The sequence below is a fragment of the Bacillus rossius genome, chromosome 1, assembly GCF_032445375.1.
Source record: "Bacillus rossius redtenbacheri isolate Brsri chromosome 1, Brsri_v3, whole genome shotgun sequence".
NCBI lineage: Eukaryota > Metazoa > Arthropoda > Insecta > Phasmatodea > Bacillidae > Bacillus > Bacillus rossius.
Genome location: NC_086330.1, coordinates 21,317,282 through 21,341,223, shown reverse-complemented (window position 1 = coordinate 21,341,223; position 23,942 = coordinate 21,317,282). Strand labels below are relative to the sequence as shown.

The window sequence follows — 23,942 nt, the reverse complement described above, 5'->3', positions numbered from 1 at the left end:
GAATTAAAAGAAACGTCGAAAGTATAATTTTTTTTTTCAGAAGTTATTAATGAAAGTAATATTTACGTGGTGGTACAGTGTCTGTTAGATGTTACATTGGAATCGAAAATATGTAGGGGTAATATGTTCGGTCATGATTTCAGATTACACATTTTAACTGAACTAAGCCAAGATATCGTAATTCCAAAGATAAATAAGTAACAGCAAATAAAGTATTTTTTTTGTTTAACTGTCTTTCCTCCTGGTGTTAAAATATGGATATAAATAAATATGTATATTTTGTATACTTGATGGGGTACAATGCAATCCTTTTTAGTACTGCCCTTATTACCTCAATAGCTAATAAATTGGCAGAATACCCTGAGCATCGAAATAATGGTGGGTGATATCTCTGCTAGCTAAAACTCTCAGATTATTTCGGTGCTTCCCAAAACACATTACACAATTTTGGTACTTGATTTAAGAAGAATGTTTTTAAATATAAATTTGCTTTCAGCCGTTTGGTTCAAAATTATGTATTCTAATTGGCCCGTTCGCTCGGGCGCCACGGTGCCAGGCGTCACAATCACAAATTCACACTCAATTCATGACGAAAATTATCAGCAAATTTAAATTTTTATAAAATAAATATTGCTGTTTTTTTTAAATTTGAAAACACATCAAAAATTCGTTTAAAGCTTTCTACAACGTCCACTCGACGTCATAAAGTGTATTGATTTTAGAGCGTGTGTTTGTAAATTCAGTACAATACTGAAGCTTTTCCTAGCCTAAACAGTTCAGAGAAGTAAATAAACAAAATGATTCTACATGTGATTTTACAGACACACACACACATTTATTATTTTTTTTAGCCGAGCTGTTAACAATTTCAGATACCATAATCCGTGCTTTTCGGATGACCAATTAGTAAGCAACTAACTACATGGACAAGTCACCATTACATTTGGATTGTACAGGTATGAGTAACAGCTATTTTTAGACTCCTTATTTATGAATTTATATTTATTACATACATATAGATATATATTTGCAATATATTATTACATGGTTTTTCCGGTAATAAAATAAAATTGAAAAACCATTAAAACAAAGACGTTTGTATCGAAGTAAATAATTAAGTCATGCGCAAACATATTTATATGATATTTATAGGAGAATATTAAAAAATCATAATAAAAATATGTTTTATTTATAAATAGGTTTAATAAACTTAAAATTTTTGCTTTTCCTAAGTTTTATAGAGTTTCTACGTAATTTAAGGCTGGGATAATTAAAAAGATAAATCATTTGAGTAGCTGATGTAGGTGTAATATTTCAGGGAAAGTCAATTTCAATAATTATTTTTGTGATTCTGTGTTTTCTATTAAAATATTTGTAAAATACTAAAAAAATAGATAATATATAATTATGTTTTTGTGCTTCTCATAAAAAATAGAGACATATATAAAACGTTTAGAACCTAACAACTACGAATTTAGTGTTACCAAATTTGTCTAGGACCAAAAGTACCAAATAATGGGAAAAAGTTATCCGCCACCCCATTGCAGAATTGTGAAAATTGTCGCATAAAACCTCGTCAGTCTGCAATTACGCCAATTTAATCTTGCGAGTCTCAGCGAATCACGTTGAAACGTATTGTTCTAGGGAAACATCCTTTAAGCAAACAGAGGGCGCTAAACGCTGGCTCGGGTGGACTCTTGTTTGTTCAAGCCCGTGGCTTCGCTGAATAAGCGCTCAGTTAAAATTAGAGATCCGCACCTCGCACGGGAGCAAACGGACAAAGCAAGCTCCATTTTGGTGTAGAATATGTAAAGAATTAAAAATAAATTATTACAAAAATATAGTATGTGGAACATCTTGGATGGTATATTTGTACTTTTTTGAACAAATATAAGAACAGGTGTAACAACCAGTGCTGGTATAACTACTATACTACTCTAATATGAACAAAAAATTTAAGGGGAACTTTGCTTCTATTTTTTTCAAATTATTACAAAATACTTCACATGAAGTAATAAGAAACAAAAGCATCCAAATAATTAAAATAAATTTTGATATATTTTGTGTTTGTTGATTTATATATTTATTTCCTTTTTGAATTTTTGTCAGTTTGTCTAAAATTTATGAGTCATTGAACATATCTTACTCCTTGGTATAGGCCTACATTGATTAATGAACACAAGTATTCAGTTAACACGTTGTATTTTTAAAGTTGTGACTATCGGTTTTTCAATGATGAAGATTTAAACTTAAATATTACATGTCGTTACACCTCATAATAATGGGTTTTAATTGCAATCATTAGGTTGATCATCAGTCAATTTTCTGTGATTTTTGCTAACAATTATTTTGTTACTTCTGCACTTAATGTTAACTTTCATTTCACCAAAATTAATTTTAAAAATATTTTTTTAAACAACAAATTAGACACTACGTTTTAAACATAAAGCTATTTGCATTGAGATTTCAATTTCAAACTTGACGAATTTATAAGTATTTAACGCAGTAATGTTTCCAAATGTTTACAAAAATATTAATTTAATCATGGTTTTGTTTCTTATCACATTACATAAAGTATTTCGTAAAAAGTTGAAAAATTCTAGTATAGTTTTTCTTAAAATTTATGTTTATATTAGAATGGTACCTATACTAGTTATACCAACACTGGTTTAGCTGCATGTTTGATACAGCCAACCATTGCGGTGGATAAAGAGGGGTTAAAATACAAATGAATTCTTAATTCCCTTAGTAGTCTTAACTTCAAATCCGTTCAAATTTGTTGTAAATCTTATATTTGTCATGTAAAACTTTAGTTTGAAACAATCAACTATTACTGCAAGGAATTGAAAAAAAAAACTGGTTTTGGAATAAGAAAATAAATAAAATTTCCCTATCATGTTCTCTGTCAAATTAATGTTTATAATTGTGTATTGTTTTTTATTGATGAAAACTTTTGCTTTAAGCAAATTTTAAGTAACAAACCATTACTGCAAGGATTAGAAATAAGGGGAGAAAGACCAAAAAGTCAATATTTTAGACACACTATCCAATAAGTTATAATTTATTGTAAAACTCCTAAACTTTATCTATAACCTTTGGACGAAACAATTATTTATGAAAAAAAACAATTACCGTAAATACAGGGGTTGAAATTTAAAATAATCTGAGTATCAAATTCGTCGGACATCTTAATAATACTTTAAACCTTAGTCCAAAAATTTTTGTATGACCACGTATTTGTGCAAGGGATGTAAAATAGTGTTTGAAGGAAAAAAATAATTGCATAACAACCTTAGTAGGCGTAAAATGAAATTCGTTAAGACATTCAATTCGGTATGCATTGAGTTAAAATCATTGAAACTATTTGGCTGCATGGACTATAAGAAAATGTTTAATAGATCTTTTTTCAATATTGGTGAACATATAGGATGTTATATGCATTATGTTTTTAAAATGTTCCATGAGGTTAAAAAAGTTTCCAAAACATTTCTAGAAGAAAAAGGTACTGCGAAATCTACCTATGCCTGTGGTCTCTGCCAAAAAATATTTTTTTTTTTGCGTTTTATTGCAATGTACCTTTCTTTTATTACGTTAAATAATTAATTCACTACTTACTCAAGCTGTGTTATGTTTTATTGCCAAAATACAAGATAAGAATTAAAATTAAACAGCATGCATTGTCCCGTAAATATACTTATGTTGTCAAAGAAATAACACATTTTAAAATAAAAATGGCTAAAAATCGTATGAAATATTTTTAAACTATACCATGAGAAAATGTGGTTTCATATTTCTGATGTGTATAAATTATTTAATTTTTAAAACATATTTGCTTTTAAAATAAGTTGAAGTTATGTTGTATCCTTACTCCTAGTGGGTCTCACGTTGTTAGTCAGTTTATATTGTGCAGTTACGAGCTTATCTGCTGTTGCTATTTACTTGTATTGACACATAGATAGGTTTACACATGTATTCATAGATAGGGACACAGTTGATAATTAGTTTATTATAATATTATAAAAACACAATGGTAACTTTAATTATTTATTAATAAAATTCATAATATCTCAGGTTTATATTTCAAGTAAAAATAGTATTGCTTTCAAAATTTTAACAATTATTGGCACTACAGAACACATATATATATATATATATGTAAAAATGTCTCGGCTAGATCAAAAATAATTTAAGTCGGTAGAGTTTTGATGCTCTCTCTCTCCCAGACCACTGGGTAATCAAGGTTGTGTGTTAAATTAGTGTCGAATTATATTTACGTAGTTAATATTACAATATTTCAGTTTCTCAATGTGTTTCTTGGAATTAGGCCACAAAATAACTAAACATGGCTGTGATACGTGTTTGGTATCTCACGAAATAGAGTAACAGACACAGTCATATCTTACTCACGTATTTATACACTCCTAGAATCTTTATCCTTTTGGATAAAGGCCTATTAATATTCACTGACACTTAAACAATCCGTTTATTTCATCCTTTCGTGCTGATGCCTATTTCTAATTATCTATTCTTCAGGATACATTTTCGACGACGTCATATACGTGTCCATTCATTGATAGGCCATTACATTCTCTTTTAAAACCTTCTTAATTTAAGTAATTTAACAATGCGTGCCACATTTAAAATACGGCTCCTGATTGGCCGAGAACTAATGATAGTTACAAATATTTTAAATACAATACATCAATTCCGCGCACAACAATAGCGCGGAACACAAAATCTCACATAACATACAAAATAAAAACATGCAGTAATAAAATTTTACATTAATAAACACGGTGTCAAATTAGCAATTTACCGTTTAAATTTCAATTGCTCCTAGAGGGGTCCTTGCAATTGCTAGTTCTCAAACGTTCGTTTTAGTCGTAGCGTTTCAATTACATAGTTAGACATATCAAATCCAAAGAGTTTTCAAATAATAAAATATATACATGGAACGAAGAAAATATAAATTTAAAAAAAATATTAGCTTAATCTGGGCTGGAAATATACATAGTTGCAGTACAATGTTATGGCTTATAAATTATTTTTGTTTACTTGATTACTTCATTAGTTGACCTTGGAGAAAAAAAAAGCATTTTTTATTTAGGTTATCACTTTAATTAGCTTAGCACTTTTATCAGCACCCTAAGCGAAATGTTACAGAATTTTAAATCAGAACATTATAACTTTAATCTTAATTCTTTGGAAATTCTTAAACGGTAAACATTTACTTAGTATTAACATTAATTTACTTGGTAATGGGCGGGGGAGTGATTCGGCATTATATTAAGTGCATGGAAGTTAGGTAAATGAAACAAAGGCGGGAGCAAATTTTAGTGCTTTCAAATGTATTTGCATTACAGAGGTGGATATAGCAGGTAGATAGATTTATTCTGGTCATTAAGTCTGAGTGATGAACCAATCACTAATGTCAAGCCATATTAATGATAAAAATAGCCAGTAATGTCAATGGATTTAAAGCGATTTACTGTGTAAATTTCTTTATATAGAAGAACGAAGTCAGCTTATATTCATTCATGTTAAATAATCTTATTTGAAGTTACACTTATTTATGCGAGTTATTTAAATAATGATAAAGGGGAATTTTTACGATGCGCGCGCACGATACAACGAAATTTTCCCACGATTGAAAAAAGGCTACATACAAAAACAAGGTTACATACAAATTAAAATTAAATATTCGCTTTGAAACCTTATACTTTAGTGAATAATGCTGAATAATGTTGTAATATAAAAAAATTTTATTGTGAATATTATTGACATAAATTATTTTTGTAAACTTTTCCAAGTGTATTTAAAAAAGAGTGTTTTTTTTATATAATTGAGGTTATGTTCCCGTATGCATACTTTGTTTGTGAAGAGGTGGCCACTAATTATTTTAGCTACAACACATAATTTAATTAGGTACACCTTTTCAGAAACAATACATTACTATTCATCCTAAAATATTCACATTAAGTGAAAACATTTTATTATATTTATAACAAGCGTAAGTTACGTAACATCAGCATGAGCACATAGAGCTAACAATAATTTATTACTGTGTATTCAAAAAATAAACCTTAAATAAACTTCTTACGAGATTGAGAAGTATATAATAATATGTTATAAGAAATATATATATATTTAAACTGACGACGTTTACTCTTTATCTTCTTGCTGGTTGTTGGTAGTCAACATTAGATTTTTTTAAAGCTGCTACAATACTTATAGTAGCTAAAGCTGATATGTTGTTAATGGAACAGTACCGACATTAGGTCTCTTAGTAAAATTAAAATTAAAGAAAAATATATTTCAAAAGAAAGAGTGCACAGATCTTGATATCGGATGGATACCATAATGATCGATATATTTTGATAAACTACACAGCATGCTAAACGTTAAGAAAAACGCCAGTTTTATAATACGTAATTATATTAAAGCCAGACATGTTACGTTGACACGTTTTCGTTTATTTGGCCAGACGCAATTAATAAAGTTCAAGTGGTTAAGATAACGATAAAGAATTGTCCATGAACTGATAAACTCTCAGTAAAGAATTATAACAAACATGTAAAAATTTATTAATGCTAGTATAAAGTACATGAAAGTCACAAGTAGTTACTTTAAATTTGTACGAAATATATAATAAAATTTATTTTTTTAATATATGAATCAATAATATTTAAATTACGATTAAAATTGCATAATTTCACTGTCAACACTATAAATTTACCAGCGCAAATATTGGTAGCTAACCCGTCGAAATAAAATTTAATAAAGTATTTTTTAAACTATTAATTTTAACATGTGACACCATTTAACACTAATTATATATGATTCACAAACAATATTGCTGTTATATAAGTATTATTTATTATTAGAATAATTAATATACTTTAATATATATTTTATGAACTGCTGAAATACTAAATTTTTTCGTGAATTTAAAACATATTTTGCATATTTTTCGCACGATTATATTTACTTTAAAGGATTTGCATTTAAAACAAATCATTTAACACACTTACCATATAATGTACAAAATAGTTCATAAATAATGTTAACTTAGAGTAAGAAAATAATATTGATTATTCATATTATGACCATTAAACTTAAATTAAACGGCAAATGTAACTGGATGTAGGTTCATAGCGTCTATCTTGTATCGATGTTTCTCACAGATCTACCATTCCTTTCATCGAGCACTCAGTAACATCACCGGCAACTCTTCGTCTTGTCGAACAGGTAGTACCACAGTTTGAATATGTCGCTGTAACTCACGTAGTGTATGGCTATCCTCCTTTTCACGTCGCAGGGATCGACGACGCGCAGGGTGTGCTCGAAGAAGGTCCTCTCCTCCCACATCTCGTAGAAGAGGGTGTAGAACCGGGCCACGTCCACCTTCCGGGCCCGGATCCGCTCGGCGGCGAAGCCCGTCAAGAAGACGTCCTCCATCCGGAAGAAGTCCATCCGGAGCGCCGCGCGGAACAGCGGTCCCACGAGGTCCCCGGTCAGCAGGTAGGACGCGCCCTGCATGTAGTCCGGGTACACGTCGCCCGGGTACACCTCGACGGGTACGTCGAACTTGTGGCCCGGGTACCGGACCGGGCCGGTACCGCGGTTCACCATCCCGTACACGCTCCTGCTTGCCGAGGAAACCTCCTTCTGCCGCACGAAGTCCACGAGCAACGGCACGTTGAGGAAAACGTCGTCGTCCGCCTTCAGCACGAACCTGGCGCGCGGGCAGGATCTGCGCGCCCACTCGCACATGGAGATTGTCTTCAAGGTCAGGTTCTCGTAGGCGTCGACCACGTTCGAGACGACCACGTCGCCGAAGAAGTCCGACTCGGCGCGGACCCGCTCGGACAACGATCCGTTCAGCGACCTGCCGAGGAAGAAGACCACGGCGACGTTTTCCATCCTGTCGAAGTGCTTCCACGTGTACCTGACCGCCGTGCGCATGTCGAGCTGGGACGCGGCCGAGTGCACCACGATCAGCAACTCCGGAGCGGAGCTGCCCCCCTCGCCGCATACCTTCGGGTTGTCGATCTCGAACCCGCCTTCGTACATCGAGTGGATCGGCGGCCCGTTGTACTCCACCGAGAGCGGGGCTAAATCTTCCGGTTGGTCCTCGATTGAATCGTTCGCTGCCGCGGGCTCCACACCGGGAGTGCTCGTCCGATCCGACGAAACTGGAAATCCGTACAACTCGGGAAATTTTGTGGTTTTAATTTTGCACGAAACCAACTGCACGAAGAACCAAACGCACAGACAAGTTAATACGATCAAACTGATTTTTTTCGTTCTTACGTTCATTTTTTTTCCCGGACAAAGTGGCAAAGCAGAATCGTACAACACCGGAAGTTTCGAACTTTATTTGTGAAAAGAAAGCGTTTATTTACAGTGAACGAGCTAAGGAACACGCAAGACGTAATATATGTGTTTTTAACTGCACTAACGCCGTATTTTTATCTTGATACTTCTTGCTGTAGCTGTCTGACCACTTAATTATCTTCAGTAGGACTACGTTTGAAAACGATGTATTGAAATATATGATAAGAATTATCGAAAAGATTACCGATAGTGTGGTTAAAAAATTTTTGTATTGGCTGTGTACTATCTACCAACGAATCGTTTTGAGAGATATTCAAACAGTTACAAATCTTAAACCAGTAACCTATTTTCTGCTAATAAGGGCCACTAAATTCAAGACGGAAGTTTTCTTATTCATAATATTAACTTTAAAAAATTCAGAAAATATTTCTTTTACGATTTCAGGTTGGTACAAATGTCTTAATTCCGTACCTTCTAGTTAAACAATCTTTACTAATAATTAAACTGTGGGTGAAAGAAACGTCTGTATAATCCACGAATTTATGAAGAAAAAAAAAACTAAAAAATGCTATTTGCAATATTTGGAACCAAAAATTTTTCTTTAATGTTCTTTTTTGCCTGATGGGTTTGGCTGTATAATACAGCATAACTCAAAAACTAGTCGAAGGATTGGGTAATTTTTTTATTATTATAGTTTTTAGTTAATTTAAACAATAGGAATTAAAATTTCTAAATGTAACCCCTAAATGGATGAAAAGTATGTAACATCGTTTTTAAAAATGTATTCATCTCCGAATATAATTAAACACGAGAAAATATTTGGGTATAAATAATAATCATACCAAGGAATAATTAATCCTTTAACTAAATTACACCCCTTAATGGTGTAAAAGGGTTGAGTTTAATCTTAGAAGTAAAATGCATACTTTCGAATCCACAAGAACTAAATGTAAAAAATCTAACACTGAAATACATGCATATAGAGTTACTGATTTTTTTTTAATGTCAAATATTTGAAAGGTAAAGAGGGGGGAAATGGACCTTAAGTATTTTTTTTTTACAAAATTGCATTTCCGATAATAGTAAAGCAAGGCAATATTATATAAATAATATAATAATATAATATAATTAAAAATTTTTTTTTTACAATTTTGCATTTATCAGCTCTAATGAGTGTAAAAGAGATAGGTTCTGTTTTAAAAAGAAAAATGCATACTTCTCAACCTACTAGAACTATATGTAACACCCAACAACATGCATAGAGAGTTACGTACTGTTTTTTTTTCTTCCTTCACAATCGGCTCTCTTAAGGGGACGAAAAAAATATATAAGTGTTGTTTCATCAACAAAATCGCATCTACGAAAAAGCAAATAAAGCGGGAGATAAGAAACTAAGCATGAAAACATATTTAATAAGCTACCTTACTTACTTTGTCTCCCTAGGGATTCGAGTTCACCGCAAACGCAAAAAAAAAGAAAGGTTTTTTTTGTGTGTGGCAAGTGATATTAACAGGGAACCCAGCTGAGAAAGTTTTCATGGTGTTACACCCTCAGTTCAATGATATCGTCGAGTTGTTCGCCACAAAATTTTCTTCTCTTGAAACAACGGGATGAATTACAGCGCTTCAGCTTTGTTGAAACAGCGCGGGAGGTTGAATTCGGAGGGCAACATGTTGTTTTTTCTTCCGCCCGTGTGGGAGGGAGGGCCGGGAATACAGGGAGAGAGAGAGAGACTGTGCAGATACGACGAGCACACATCAGGGACGTCTGGGGTCGAAAGGGCTAGACAAGAAATTACTTGCGTTGGATCACTGAAATGTTTGGGTGGTGGAGGGGGGTGGGGAGAGAGAGTCCTGCAATAAATCAACAAAGTTTCCTCCCTTCCTCTCGAAGAATCCTTACCTTCCGTTCTTGTATCCGCCCGCGGAGTAGATTGTTCGCGTATTATTGAAGGAAGCGAACGATGCCCGCCAACTCCACCCCCCTCCCACCCGAAAACCCTACCACCCACCAAAAGCTGCTCACTCTTCCATACATAACTCCGTCCCGGTCCGTTTTCGAGACACCGTCGCGTGAGCACACCCCGCAGAAGTCGCGAGTTTTCGGGGAAAAATGTCCGGCGCGGGGAGGGGTGAGAAGTCGACGCGAGAAGAACCATCAAAAGAGGGGGAGTTTTTCCGCAGCAGCGCTTACGGCCCCCGGAGATCAACTTCCCGAACGGTTCAATTTGCCGCGCGGAACAAGTTTATTGTTGTTGCGAGGCGGCTTGCGATTGGGAGGGGAAAAGAACGAATTCAAAAAAAAAATCAGCGATCGAGCGAAGATGCAAGATGTCGTGGTTGTCGCCGTCTTGAATTTGATAGTTTTTGTATTAAATTGAAATGAGCATTTAATTTAACTTCTGCAAAAACACAAAGCAAATTTTAACGTTATTATTTGGTTTTTTTCAGTCCAAATGAAAATTTATACATTATTTTTAAAATATTAGCTTTCTAACCTCACCCCAAGTTGGATATTTTACTATCTCATAATTTGTATTCTTTGCGAGATATTAATTTCAATATATTACAATTGCTATCGTTTCAAATTTCGTTCCAATGATATCAATCAAATGATTGTTTTTATTAAAATTATACTCAAGTAATTCTAATTATAATCACTTGCATCGGTTTTTACCACTATGAGATAAAGCTTAACAAATGTTATGTGTGAGGAAACAGAAAAACCGTAAAAGATAAAATATCAGGAATTGCACTACAACAACGAAATTAAGTAACTAATACTTCGTGTTGGACCAAGACTTAAGCGGCTACATAGTAAAAGATCTCTTGTAGAAATGCTGTTCGCTTCGTTCCTGTTAAAAAAAATCTGACTTTCCAAGAAGATAACGACGTACAACACAGGTTTTGACGTGACAACGTCTAATAAATCGATTAACGCCAGCTGCACGCACGAAAAAGTGTCCCGTTACGCACATTGTCCCGTTTTGCTGTGTCCCGTTACGCTCATTTTATATTGCTCTTTGCTAACCTGAACCTCCTAGCATTGCGACAGAGTCCGTGGCGTGATTCTGTTTTCATGCATTTCAATGTAACATTTTCATTGCTCTTTGCTAACCCGTTCCTCCTAGCATTGCTGCAGAGTCCGTAGCGCAAATATATTATTTTTGACTGCATCTTGGTGTTGGGTAAGCCATTTTCCTTCACATCATCCTTGATTCACTCCCATTCGTTTCCTACTTTTCCTATCATCGTCCTATCCTTAACAGAATAACACAGATTGGAAGAAGTTAAATAGCAAACATGTATAAAAGTTATAGTTAAAATAATCTCTTCGTTAAAGTAATAAACATATTAAAATTAATGAGTGCAAATAAAAGTTAATTTATCAATTAAATTGTAGATTTCAATTAACTCATTTTTTCTATCCATACAAAATAGTGATAATTAAAAAAAAAATTAATTTTATTTATAAAATATGCAATCATTTCATCAGTGTTTTGTTATGACTTTGTCACGTTAAACTATCGTCCGTAAACCGACTTTGCTGACAACCAATTTTTTTCCTCATTTAACCTAAAGAACTTGTTTTTTTCTCTCTATGTAAACATCTTAGCTCTTAGTATACGGCATTTGATAGGGGTGATTTCTTGAATGGAACGGAGGTCGAATGAACGGAAATTGTAACCACGTTGCTGACATCTGGAAGTATCAGGAATCTCGTAAAGATGGCGGACCTGCGTGAAAATCGCAGAATTTACACCACGCATATGTAATAAAATTATAAATTTACAATAGTACAACTAGCCTTTAATAGTTTATGTACTAATTTCAAGTCATAAAATAATTAATGAAAACTTATACAATACGTTCGAATCCTGGCATTACAACCCTTAATTAACATTTAAATGTAGAAGACATAGCGCAGTGTTTTTCAGGTACTGTAGAGACACAACTAATTGTTATCCTACATATATTCGACGCCATGAAAAATAAAATAATTTCGGGATGAAATTTTTATTGATAAATTTTAAATGCTGAACCAGTTCAATAATGTTAAGGTTTGTTTGTTGGAAGTATTAACAGACAGATTTCTGTAATTTATGCAACAAAAAAAAAACATTAATTTTTTTAAAATATATTTTTAAAAATGTTTTAGGTTAATATTTTAATAATAACTACTACCGTACCTAAGTATTCACACTCCTTTTTTTTTTTTTTAATTTATGTACTTGTGGATGACACCGGTTCATAGTTCGCGGGTCGTCCCTTCCCTCTTCAATCTTTCCCTCACAAAAAGACTTCAAACCCATTTGTAATATAAAGAGAGAGCCACATTGGTACGACAAGGCATAGATGATATTTTGTTACTTATTTCTCAAATACCTATAAATTTGGTGTTAAATTGAGTGCACTAGCACTTCACAACTGAATGAAGGAAATAACTAATAATTATAATTTGCCGGATGCTGCTACCATAATGAATCAACTTGGACTTTCCTGTATACTTAAACAAGGTTCCGGAGCTAATTCAGTTGTTTGTCAAACTATGAAAGAAAAAATTATAATTTAAAAAACTAAAGAACACGCTAGTCGGGTGTCTCGGGGAAAATGAGAAACGAAAACCTTGGCACCCAACTAATAAAGCAACTAACTAACAAACTATGTAAACCATACCTGGATGTAAATTTTAAACTACTTATAACTACTGTTGTATTGATTTGAAACTTTGAAAGTATATGTAAGCCAGGTGAACCTCGTCGCCAAGACAAATCAAACGAGCTCAAACTCGTAGGGTTCACTGTTAGCCTTTGAAGATTTCCACTAGCCACCTCCTGGCTCCATCATCGCATCGGTTCGATGCTACCATAGTATGGCATTGTCACCCGTATTACATTCACTTTGCAAAGTTTCGAATCGATTCGACAGTTAGACGTAGTTTTAAATCGACTTCCAAGATTTGTTTACATCGTTCGTTAGTTAATTACATGTGAAGCTAACAAAAGCGTGCTAAAAAGAAGTCATTTTTCTGGCTGTGGCAACCTATTCCCCCCCCCCTCCCCAAATAAACTAGAAAGCTGGGTTGTATTTATTCCCTACTAACCCAGTCGTGATTGAAATCTACCGAACAGTGAATCAAGTCATGTACATATCTTCCACGTGCTTCTCGCACGCATACACTACCCTTAACATCGATGTATTACAAAATACTAAGATCAACAAATAACAACTATCGGGATCAAAAATTAACCTAGGCTAATATTAAATTAATGATACATGTCTAACTATGATTTCAGTATTATATATTTCTATCGAATAGCGAAATATTTTATTTTAAAATTATATTATTTGTTGGTATTCTTATGGATTATTTTTTTAAATTTTGATTTTAAAACACAATAATTTTAGCTTGTGAACTTCAGCGAGGTTCGTGTAGTTTACTACTTGCTTGCCAATAAAATTATTCCACACAACTTTCATGAAAGAGATTCTACACGAGATTAAATTTACATTTTATTTATAATTATAAATGTGTAAATGTAATTATAAATATTGTCCAAATAATACCATGCCACCAGCTGTTATCTCTGGATAATAGAGACAACAAAGCATTCCAAAACTTTGGGAACATCACCCATTTTCAAAATGCAAATAGTAAATATCAATATTAATAAGGTACGATAATGTTCTATATATTATGTTACGCCTAGAAGACTTAATCAATAACAAAGAATAATTAATTATTTTTTCGGTATTTTTTTTAATGGCGTTTTTACAACTGTACCTATATGAACGAAATTAAACACGTTTGTGTTAAAATTTATGTTTTTTCAAAATGGATAATGTGCACCAACGAAATGCATGTCAAACGTTTATTTTTATTATTTTAAAACACAGCTGTGAATGTGAATTAAAAGGACTCTGCTCACTCTAAAGAACTATCCCACAGCAATTGCTGGAAGTATTACGATGAAACACATTATTCCGACCTTACGGCCGGCGTTCTCGCGTTTCCCTCCCACACATGCGCCCTAATAGGGTAGGGTATGGGAGAAGCATTCCAGTTCTCTTAATTAGACAATAATTATGATAAAACAATGGACTACAACGGGATCCGAACACGAGTGTCTTCACGTTGCGCCGCGTCGCTCAAGTCGTGTCAAAAGCGGGATAAAATAATGAGGAACAGTTTTGCGAGAGAGATAGAAAGAGAAAGAGAAGCCTGCATATTTCAACAAGCGGAAAAGGAAAACGAGATGCGAAGGGGTGGGATCTCTTTTTTTTTTTCCGGTGCGTGCGCTGACCTTCTGGAAAGGTGGTCGGAAACCCCCTTAGGGGCGATGGTAGACGCGGGTCTGAAGGGGGGGGGGGGGGGAGAGAAAAGTGGGTTCAGCAGCGCCGCTGCGTTTGCACAACTCCGTTACGCTGCGACCCGCCGTACAAAAAAAAAATTCCGGTGGAGTGTAAATACGTTAAATCAACATCGGGCACCTCGCACGTGACTAGCTGTCTTCTCTCCCAGGAGTAATCCCAACCTTCGTAAAAATTTTTTTTAATTCCTTGAGATCCCCCCGGGGTTTAATCTCGCACGCGGGTTGAACACGTGTTTTGGTAGAGTTCACGCAGCACAGCGTCTGCAGGTACGATACATAATTGGCATATTCCTTGCTGCGGATCCCTTCACAAACATCCTCATGCAAGCCGTGGACGTCACACTTGGGTCGAACACGACTTTATGTATGTGGCGTTTAAAAAATCATGCCAGATATGTAGGCGCATGCAGATTTCGCGAAAAGATTTCGAGACTAGATGAAAGTTAAAACTCTGTAACACCGCCTGTGTTTCGTGATTGGGTGAGTTACTCCCAGGTACATATCAATTGTAACAACACCAATCACAGTGATTCATTGCGGAAGTAAACGTGTCCTGGGTGGCTCTGTCAAACAAGGCAACGACTTCTCTTGCAGACGACTGCCAATCACAAGGAAGAAACCACAGGTGCAGGTATACCTTGTTGCAGTCTAATAAGTGCTCAGATTTTTTCGTGAAAAATGCCGGTTCCTACAGAAAGGTTATTTTTAAAAAGATATTTTAATTTTACTAACCATAAAATCTTTCTAAAAAAGGTCTTAAACATTGGTTTCCATTACGAATTCATTCAGTCGTCTTCCGCTTACAATCATATATGAGTACCATCCTTGAATACATATATTGATATTTTAATGTGTATCATTATACTGCCATGGAATATACTTACTTTTACACGTTTTATATCTCAGAGGGTGTTTGTAATAAACTTATTAAAATTGTGGGTAAACATTAATTCATTTATTCACTAGAAAATTACAGACATTTTTGTAATATTATTTATCATAACTTTGGCCTAATTATTTACGTCAAAACGTAGAATTGCCTAATTAACAAATAATATTATATGTTTCATTTTTTTTTAATTTTCACTTTTATTAATTTGCTCAAAAATTATATATATATATATATCTTCAACAAACTATACAAAAGATACATTACAATCACATTTAAACTATTGAAAAGAAAAATATTTAGTAATATATGCTGTTAAGAAAACATATGGTCACTTTTGTTTAAAATGCCATTGGAATCAATTAGGTGATGAGCTGGTTGATATATACGAAACACAAACAAACAAATATGTATAAAACAGAACATTCAATCATTTTTAAAATTCTTCTGAAAAGGACAAAATAAGATTTAATATTTAAAAAAAATGGTTTGTAACACTGTAGAAAATTAAAATAAAGTAGAATTATTTGTTCGTGAACCTTGCTTGGTAAAATATAATAAAAAAATGAATTTGTTGAGAATCAATAATTCTATATAAAAATCATATTAAATATACAGAAACATGGTACTTAATAATTATACTACTACTTTTTTATTTAATTAAATATTCATCGCAGAAATTTATGTCACATTGGCTATGAGTGAGTGCAACATTTAACGTTCGATTTCACGTTTCCCACCAAAATAATCGCAGTTAAATTCCTGCCAGGGCCATACTCAGATATTGCAGCTTCTACATTTTAAGATCGTCTTTAAAGGTCCGTTTGAAAACCAAGACATATAAATAGTGTCTTAATTTAAAGTTCTGAAATCCATAAAATACTACTATTTTCAGGAACAATTAAATAAAGATTAATTTGGTTTTTTTTGAAAGTAGCAATTAAAGTGTCAAGTGGATCAATAGAGAATATTTACTGTGCAATACACTCAGTTCAGGTTATTTGTTTCGACAAGTTATCTGTATTTATAATGTAAAAAATTCTGAGTGGCACGAACTTCTTAACCATAAGTTATTGATCATGCTGATGGAGTGAATTTTTATGTGTGCACAAGTCCAGCCATAAGTATGTGGGGAAAAAAACCGTGTAAATCTGTGAATTTTTTTCAAATGTAATGTCATCTAGATAAAAGTACACTTTTTTTTTGTACTTTGGCAGGAATAGATTGTTGCAAAAACAAATCTCGTCAACTTTTAATTACTTACTATGTTCTTTTTATAATGTTGAAAAATTTCCGTATCCGAACCGTGGTGTGTGGGTGGAAGGTATCCAGGGATCGATGGGTACTTCGCGAGAGCCGCCAATCGAAGGCAAGAACAGTTATCCACGGGGCCTAATTACCGACACGGAGCCAATCCTATTTCGCCAGGTAATTAAGGGGGTGATCGCCTCGCGGGAGACACTCCGCTCGACGCCCGCAAACCTAACCGTTAAGGCTTAATGCGATCAAACTGCCGGAAACTAATATCTCTGCAAGAGCGGCTCCTGTAACTTCTCCCGGTGCACCTGATAGTTTTTTTCTTCTTCTCCCACTGCGATACTTCGTGACGTGTAGAGTCCTCCAGCACAACTCCATCAGTTGTATTTGACAGTAAGAAACCGTCGAGATCGTAACCCTTATAAGGATAACTTAAGACAAATCTATTAAGTAGATGGAGCTTCACAAACGTTACTTTATCCTAAATAAAACTTCAAGTGGAAACAAGATTTAATTGTGGGTTCAAATAATAAATCTTCATGCAATATGAACAAAAAATTAAATATTCACAAAAAAGTTATTTTATTTTTAGACTTAAAAAAAATATGTAAAGAAATTAAGGTTAAAATATTTATGTAAAATAAATAATTTTGACATAAAGCTGTTAAATAAATATGTTATTTGTTTTCTTCAAAACCTCTGTAAAATAGGAAAAATAAAATTATTTTAAGGAGCTGAAAATTATAAGTTTGAACATCCATAATACTGGCTAAATCATGGAATGATAGACTGTAATTTATCTACGGTATGGTAATGAAGGTTTTTTTTATGTGTTTAAACTTTAATTTCCCAAAAATATGTTTTGAAAATAATATTATAATATAAATTAAAAATTCACTATTTAACCGAAATATATTGTTCTAACCATGTATGAGTTCCCCAGTTTGTTTTTTATTTCGACAAAATTCGTTTTTTTACTTATATATTTAAGCAAAAAGGTGTTATTTATATATTTTTCAGTGTGACCACCATAAAAACGTTTTCCACAAAGAAATTTCGTAGGAACAAATGTGCAAGGATATATAGTTTAAGCGTAACACATTTATTTTGTACCTATATTTTAAACACATTTTTGTGTTGGACTTGAATATTACAGTGCAACATGGTGTTCACCATATTTTGGAAGCTACGATTCGGTCTTCATTTGTATATGAGATATTGTATTCTATAACACATACGTTAAATCATACTATTTAGTTTTCAGATTCACACAAAAATATTCTGCTAACAAGTTTAAAAATATTTTTTCCTTCTAAAATATTATAATTATTTTTAAAGTGTAATTTTTTATTTCGCTGGTTCATTATTTCAATAACTCACAAAAAAATCTTAAATTGTAGCGATAGGTTTGTCATAACAACCAAATAAAACTTGCAAAATAATTATTTTTTTCAAAATTATTAATTTGATATATTTTATAGTAATATGTCAGCTTTATATTGCAAGCTCTATTCTTTGCATGGTGATGCACATAGGCTAAAGACAACGAGAACTCACAGTGGGCTCTTATTTAAGTATTTTATTTTCATTTTATTTTGAGGACTTAATTATGTATGTCGAAAGTTAGGACATATAACAAAACAAATGTTGGCAAAGTGTAGAATGATAATAACAAGAACGAACTTACACAAAAAATTACCAATTATAAGATTTGGACAAACAAAATAAAAAAACATACTAGCAGTTTTATTACTTTTTAAAATGTTCAAAATATTTTTATGTAAACACCAATGCAAATTAAAATATACTAAACTGCGTTCTTACATCTACCTAATTAAATAAAGCATGTACTATAAGAGTAAATGTAGTTACAACACATCGATTAAGCGTCGCGGTTCTGGTGAAACTCATAAAGGGCTAGGGATGGCAACGATATATCGATACTCCTGAAATATCAATATTTACGTAAAAATATCGATAATTTGGTATCTATATTTTAGAAAAGATAATCTTTTGATATCGATTTTTTGTTCTGATAATATCGAATTTGAATAAAATAATATTTTACAAGTAAAAAATAATTTAAAATATCAAAATATTTTGCCTGAAAAATTAAAACATGGTGGACAGAAGCTTTGGAATAAAAATTGTTATGTTTTTACCCGTAGTCGGTTTTCTCTTACCAGAAAAATCAGATACAAATAGGTAAATTTACAATCAATATTATACTTATTATACTTATTCGTTTTATACATGTTTGCTGGCTTTTTTTTGCTCATAACATCTTCAAAAATAAAAAGCAATAACAATCCATTCAAAATTAATTTATAAAAATTTAGCAATAAAAAATATAAGAAACAGAAGAAAAATATGTTATTGATTAGTAAAAAAATATTAAAAGGTATATGTATTCACTTTTTCTAGAAAGAGCTAAACTTGTACTAACATAATCGATACCTGAATGTAAAATAAAATTAAATAATGATTTTATAATAACTAATGCAAGGGTAAAAGTTTGTTTGAAACATTTCTTTTTCCAGGGGCGATATTTTATCGGCGTCGATGTAATTCGAGCGATGTATCGAAAGATCGATAACAATATAAATCGAGCGATGTATCGAAAGATCGAAATTGATATAATTCAAGCGAAGTATCGAAAGATCGGTATCGATATTATTTTAGCGATGTATCGAAAGATATATATCGATATAATCCGAGCTATGTATCGAAATATCGATATCGATATAATTCGATCGATATATCAAAATACCGATGGATCGATGTGTTTAACGAATTTTTCGTAAAACTCACCGTGCGGTCGCCCAGGTGCTTCACCCGGCAGTTGAGCACGGCCGACTGGCCCACGATGGCCGTCACGTTGCGCGGCGACACGTCGTCGAAGTAGGGCTGCTCCAGGCGCCGCGACGCGTCCAGGAACGGCGCCGACTTAGTGCGGCTCAGCGTCTCCCCGCCGCCGGCGCGCTGCTGCTGCGAGGCTCCCGCCCCCGCCGCCCCCGCCGCAGCCGCCGCCGGACCTGGTGGACAGCGAGCACGCGCGAACGTCCTGAAAGGGTCACCCACACAGGCGATGTGCAAACACACTGGCTCTCGGTTTACGGCATTTCGCGGGAGTAACTTCGTGGCTGCGACAGAAGTCAAGTGTAACAAACACATCTGTGACGGATGGCGCAAGACAAAGTTCACAAACTCGAAAAAAAATTAAATTTTAAACGGATTAATGAATTTTAACAAAATGGACAGTGATTTAGTTAAAATTTACTTGTCGAAAATCAGGTCCAAAACAAACCGAGTTTTTTTGAAGTCTTTGTCGCTTCTATCGGAGCCGTTACAATATACATATTTAACAAATTTGGTCTACTTATCAAATGATTCAATATTCGACGTTCAAAAATATAGTTTGAAAAATAATTTCGTATATTATTCACGCTCGGTGTTATCTGAAAGAATTCTTCGTTAGGTTTCGAGTCCGAGGCCCGAGTCTCGTTTTATACAGTAAGTGTATTTGCAACATGGGAACACGTGGACTTGTTTGTTAGCGAGATTAGATGTTAAACATCACTGGTGAGAACTCAAAGACTATCTCACATTTTTTTTTTGTAAATGGTACTAAAATAATAAGGTAAAATTTATGAATCTGTACAACTTTATCTTTACAAAAAAAATATTTGCAATAAAAAATTAATTCTAATTCTTTGTGCTTTGTGTAGATCAAGTACCTGCATGAGTTGAAGTTATTTCAAACCGTTCCTTGAATGCCTTCAGCATTAACTCGGCACATTAATACGCATTAAAAAATAAAATCAAATCTCAATATAAAATTCAATTCTTTTTTTTGATACCTATTTTAAAATATTTTTGTCTGTATTAAACATCAAACAAAACTTTAAACTGTCCCCCATTTTTTCGTATGTTCAAATAGAAATATTAATTTTTGATTCCAACAATAAAGTGTTTTGTAAGTGCAAAATAGACTGTAGCAAAATTATGTACAAATCTTAATATATATATAAATCCAATGTCCTGATGTTTGTTTCCAGTGAACTCTTCACCAAGTCAACCGATTTCTATGAAAATTGGCATTTATGTGTTATTTTTTCCAACTTGAGAGATAAGATAGTTTTTATTTCGATTAATGGTCTTAATAATTTAAATTCTATACTAATATTATAAAGCCGAAGAGTTTGTTTGTTTGTTTGTTTGTTTGAAAGCGCTAATCTCAGGAACCACTGGTCCGATTTGAAAAATTATTTCAGTGTTGGATAGTACATTTATCTAGGAAGGCTATAGGCTATATTATATTATCAATAACATTAGGGATCCTTACTAAAAGTCCAATTTAGAATCAAATACGTTGGAGGGGGTTAGATACAACATGCAGTTCACGTACGAAGTGTGTGTTGACAATGCCTCAGGCACTAGATGTTTATTTCCTATTGGCTATTAACATTGTTGCCACGCACTAGATGCCTTATCATTCTTAATTTTCCCATACAAGTAAAAAAACACCCGTATGATATTAACAACGAAGCTATCAGTACCCTCATAAGAGTTCAATTTGTATTTAAATACTTTTTATCACTTTAAATCGCAAACCTAAACTATTGTTATTTTTACTCTCACTGTGTTTAAATTGTTTTTTTTTCTTTTACTAGAATCATTTTTATTATTTTTAATTAAGTATCATTTTTCGGACCATAACTAATTTTCCTCTCCCATTACAATTCTGACAAGGACTTGTGTGTGTGTGTATGTGTGTCTATATATATATATATATATACTGTACATACGAAATACCACTCACTGACTTACTCATCACGAGATCTCTAAAACTATACACCCGATTGACTTTAAATTTAGCATAGTTACTCATTTTGTGATGTAGACGCTCACTAAGAACGGATTCTGCGGAAATCCTATCCCAAGGGGAGTTTCGGGGGCGTAATATATCACAATTTCCAGTTTTTGGTAGGAAATCACTATGGCAATGGCTGTTGCTTTGTTGATGCTTCATTCGTCTCTATGGCAACGACTATTTCATTGTTAGTGCAGTCCTTATCACCGTTGAAATTTTGCGGGTACTTTAAATATCAATAATTGCCCTTTTTTTCAAGTATATTATATTTTACAGACTTGAAACTTCACAGTAATGTTCCTTATGTTACGCAGGATGACATTTTCTGAAAATTAGATCCCATGGGTGGTTAAAACCAGTCAACTTTGTCTGCATGAGAACAGGATTTTGCATTGTTCATGCCTTCTGCATCTCCATGGCAACGGGCATCGCGCGGCAGTGGCGTACCCACAAGGAGGGGCATGTATAATGAGCGGCGCAAAAGTGATCTGCCTGTAGACTGCCGTAGGGAAGTACGGTTACATCAGTTGTACGTTGCGTGCACGAGTCGGGAAACCATTGGTGCTATTCATTTTCTCTCCGGTACATTATACAGCATTGTAATGAATTTTCACTGAATTCTTTTTTTTTACCATTACTGTAAATGGGAGATGTGGCTTAATTTTTTTCCATTAGTATAGCCGTGTGAAGCCGGGTCGGGCAGCTAGTTAATAATAAACTGATTATCAATGTTGATTGGTGTTATTAATAGTAAGTTTCATAAGTCTGAAACAGATGGCGCCTTAAATCAATTTTTTTAAAGACATAAATATCTCATAGATGGCGCTACGTTTCAATTTAAATTTTATTTTTCTCCATGTTGTGCACATTTTCGTTGATCAATGTACTACGAAACCTCGCATTTTTTGTATTATTTTTGATTTTATTCTCACGTGTTTACAATTATTTTTATCTATCTTCAGCTGTCAATCTACAGATATAATAATAAAACAAATAATATTAGCTAGAGAATCAGAGTTCATCAAATTTGTAAGTATTAATTAATTCTACGTTTCCTGCAAATTTAAACTCTGAGTTTATAAAAATTACAAAAATATCTATGTATTAAGTGCTTGCTTTTTATTTTCTCATTTTTATTGAATTTTTACTAACTAAATTATTATTTTCAGTAAAATGCCACCAAAACAATCGAATCTCAACAATGTCCGGACCAAAAATATTGTAGCCTACACCGAATGGCGCTTCATTAAACTTTAACTGTGATTTATTATAGTTAGAACAAATCAGAGTGTTTATTAATAAAATAAACTGTGATTTATTATAAGTAAAGGTAATAAGAGTTTTTAATAATAAAATAGAATTAAAACGTTATGTTATCTGTGTTAAATTTTATATTTTAAATCCTTCCTAAATCACTCAGCCACAGCAACGCGTGGCCGGGTCTGATAGTTTACTATAATTTTTGTGTAGAATTACAAGCTATTTCTTTATAACTGGTTTGCAAATAATAACTTGTAAAAGTACCAAAAAAAGTCATTTACGTCTGAGATTATTAGTTTTGTCCAATCCCATGTTTCAATAATGAAATATTGTTTTTCTGAAAGAAATACTACAACCAAAAGCAGCCAGTAAATTTGAATTGAAACATAAACAGTTCTAGTTTTATAATCCATTTCATTCTCATTATTCATACTGCACAAGAAAATTAAAAATTAAAATTTGACAGCTAATTATGCATGAAGTATGCCATACATATTTGTGTGTGTAGGTGTGTGTGTGCGTGTGTGAAAGTTAAACCACTCCAAATGTCGGCAAGTTTAACCACGTGGAACGTAAATATAAAGTGATGACCTGGAACGGGACATACGCCCTTGAAAAGTGTAAAAGGGAAGAGAAGAAGGATGGAACCGAGTAAAAGAGGAGGGATGGGAAGAGACAAAGGAAGATGGCAGATGGAGGCTTGCAGTGGGATCAGCAGTTGATGGTTATGATTAATGATTATTTTACCAGCAAGTTTGTCAGTATTTCCCAACTGTAAAAACGAATTAGATGAATACTTTTAAGTAACTAAAACCCCCTCAGATAGTTAAAAAATATATTAAAAATTTAAATATAGCTTGAATCGGTATAAATAGCAGTACATATATGGCAACAAACCTTTTTCCAAAAACCGAAATTACTATTCCTTTACAGACCTCAGTTACTTATAACCA

At 33.3% G+C, this 23,942-nt stretch overlaps 1 protein-coding gene across 1 annotated transcript; it reads right to left on the bottom strand.

Moving 5' to 3' along the window:
• Positions 1 to 7,145: 7,145 nt before the first annotated feature.
• LOC134527214 (beta-1,3-galactosyltransferase 5-like) lies at positions 7,146 to 8,451 on the bottom strand. The gene has a single exon (XM_063359696.1). It carries the CDS (start codon positions 8,317 to 8,319, stop codon positions 7,219 to 7,221), a length of 1,101 nt encoding a protein of 366 aa, XP_063215766.1. The 5' UTR covers positions 8,320 to 8,451; the 3' UTR covers positions 7,146 to 7,218.
• Positions 8,452 to 23,942: the final 15,491 nt, after the last annotated feature.

Coding starts and splice junctions, on each gene's coding strand:
- LOC134527214 (XM_063359696.1), bottom strand. CDS start 8,319: ATGAACGTAAGAACGAAAAAAATCAGTTTGATCGTATTAACTTGTCTG.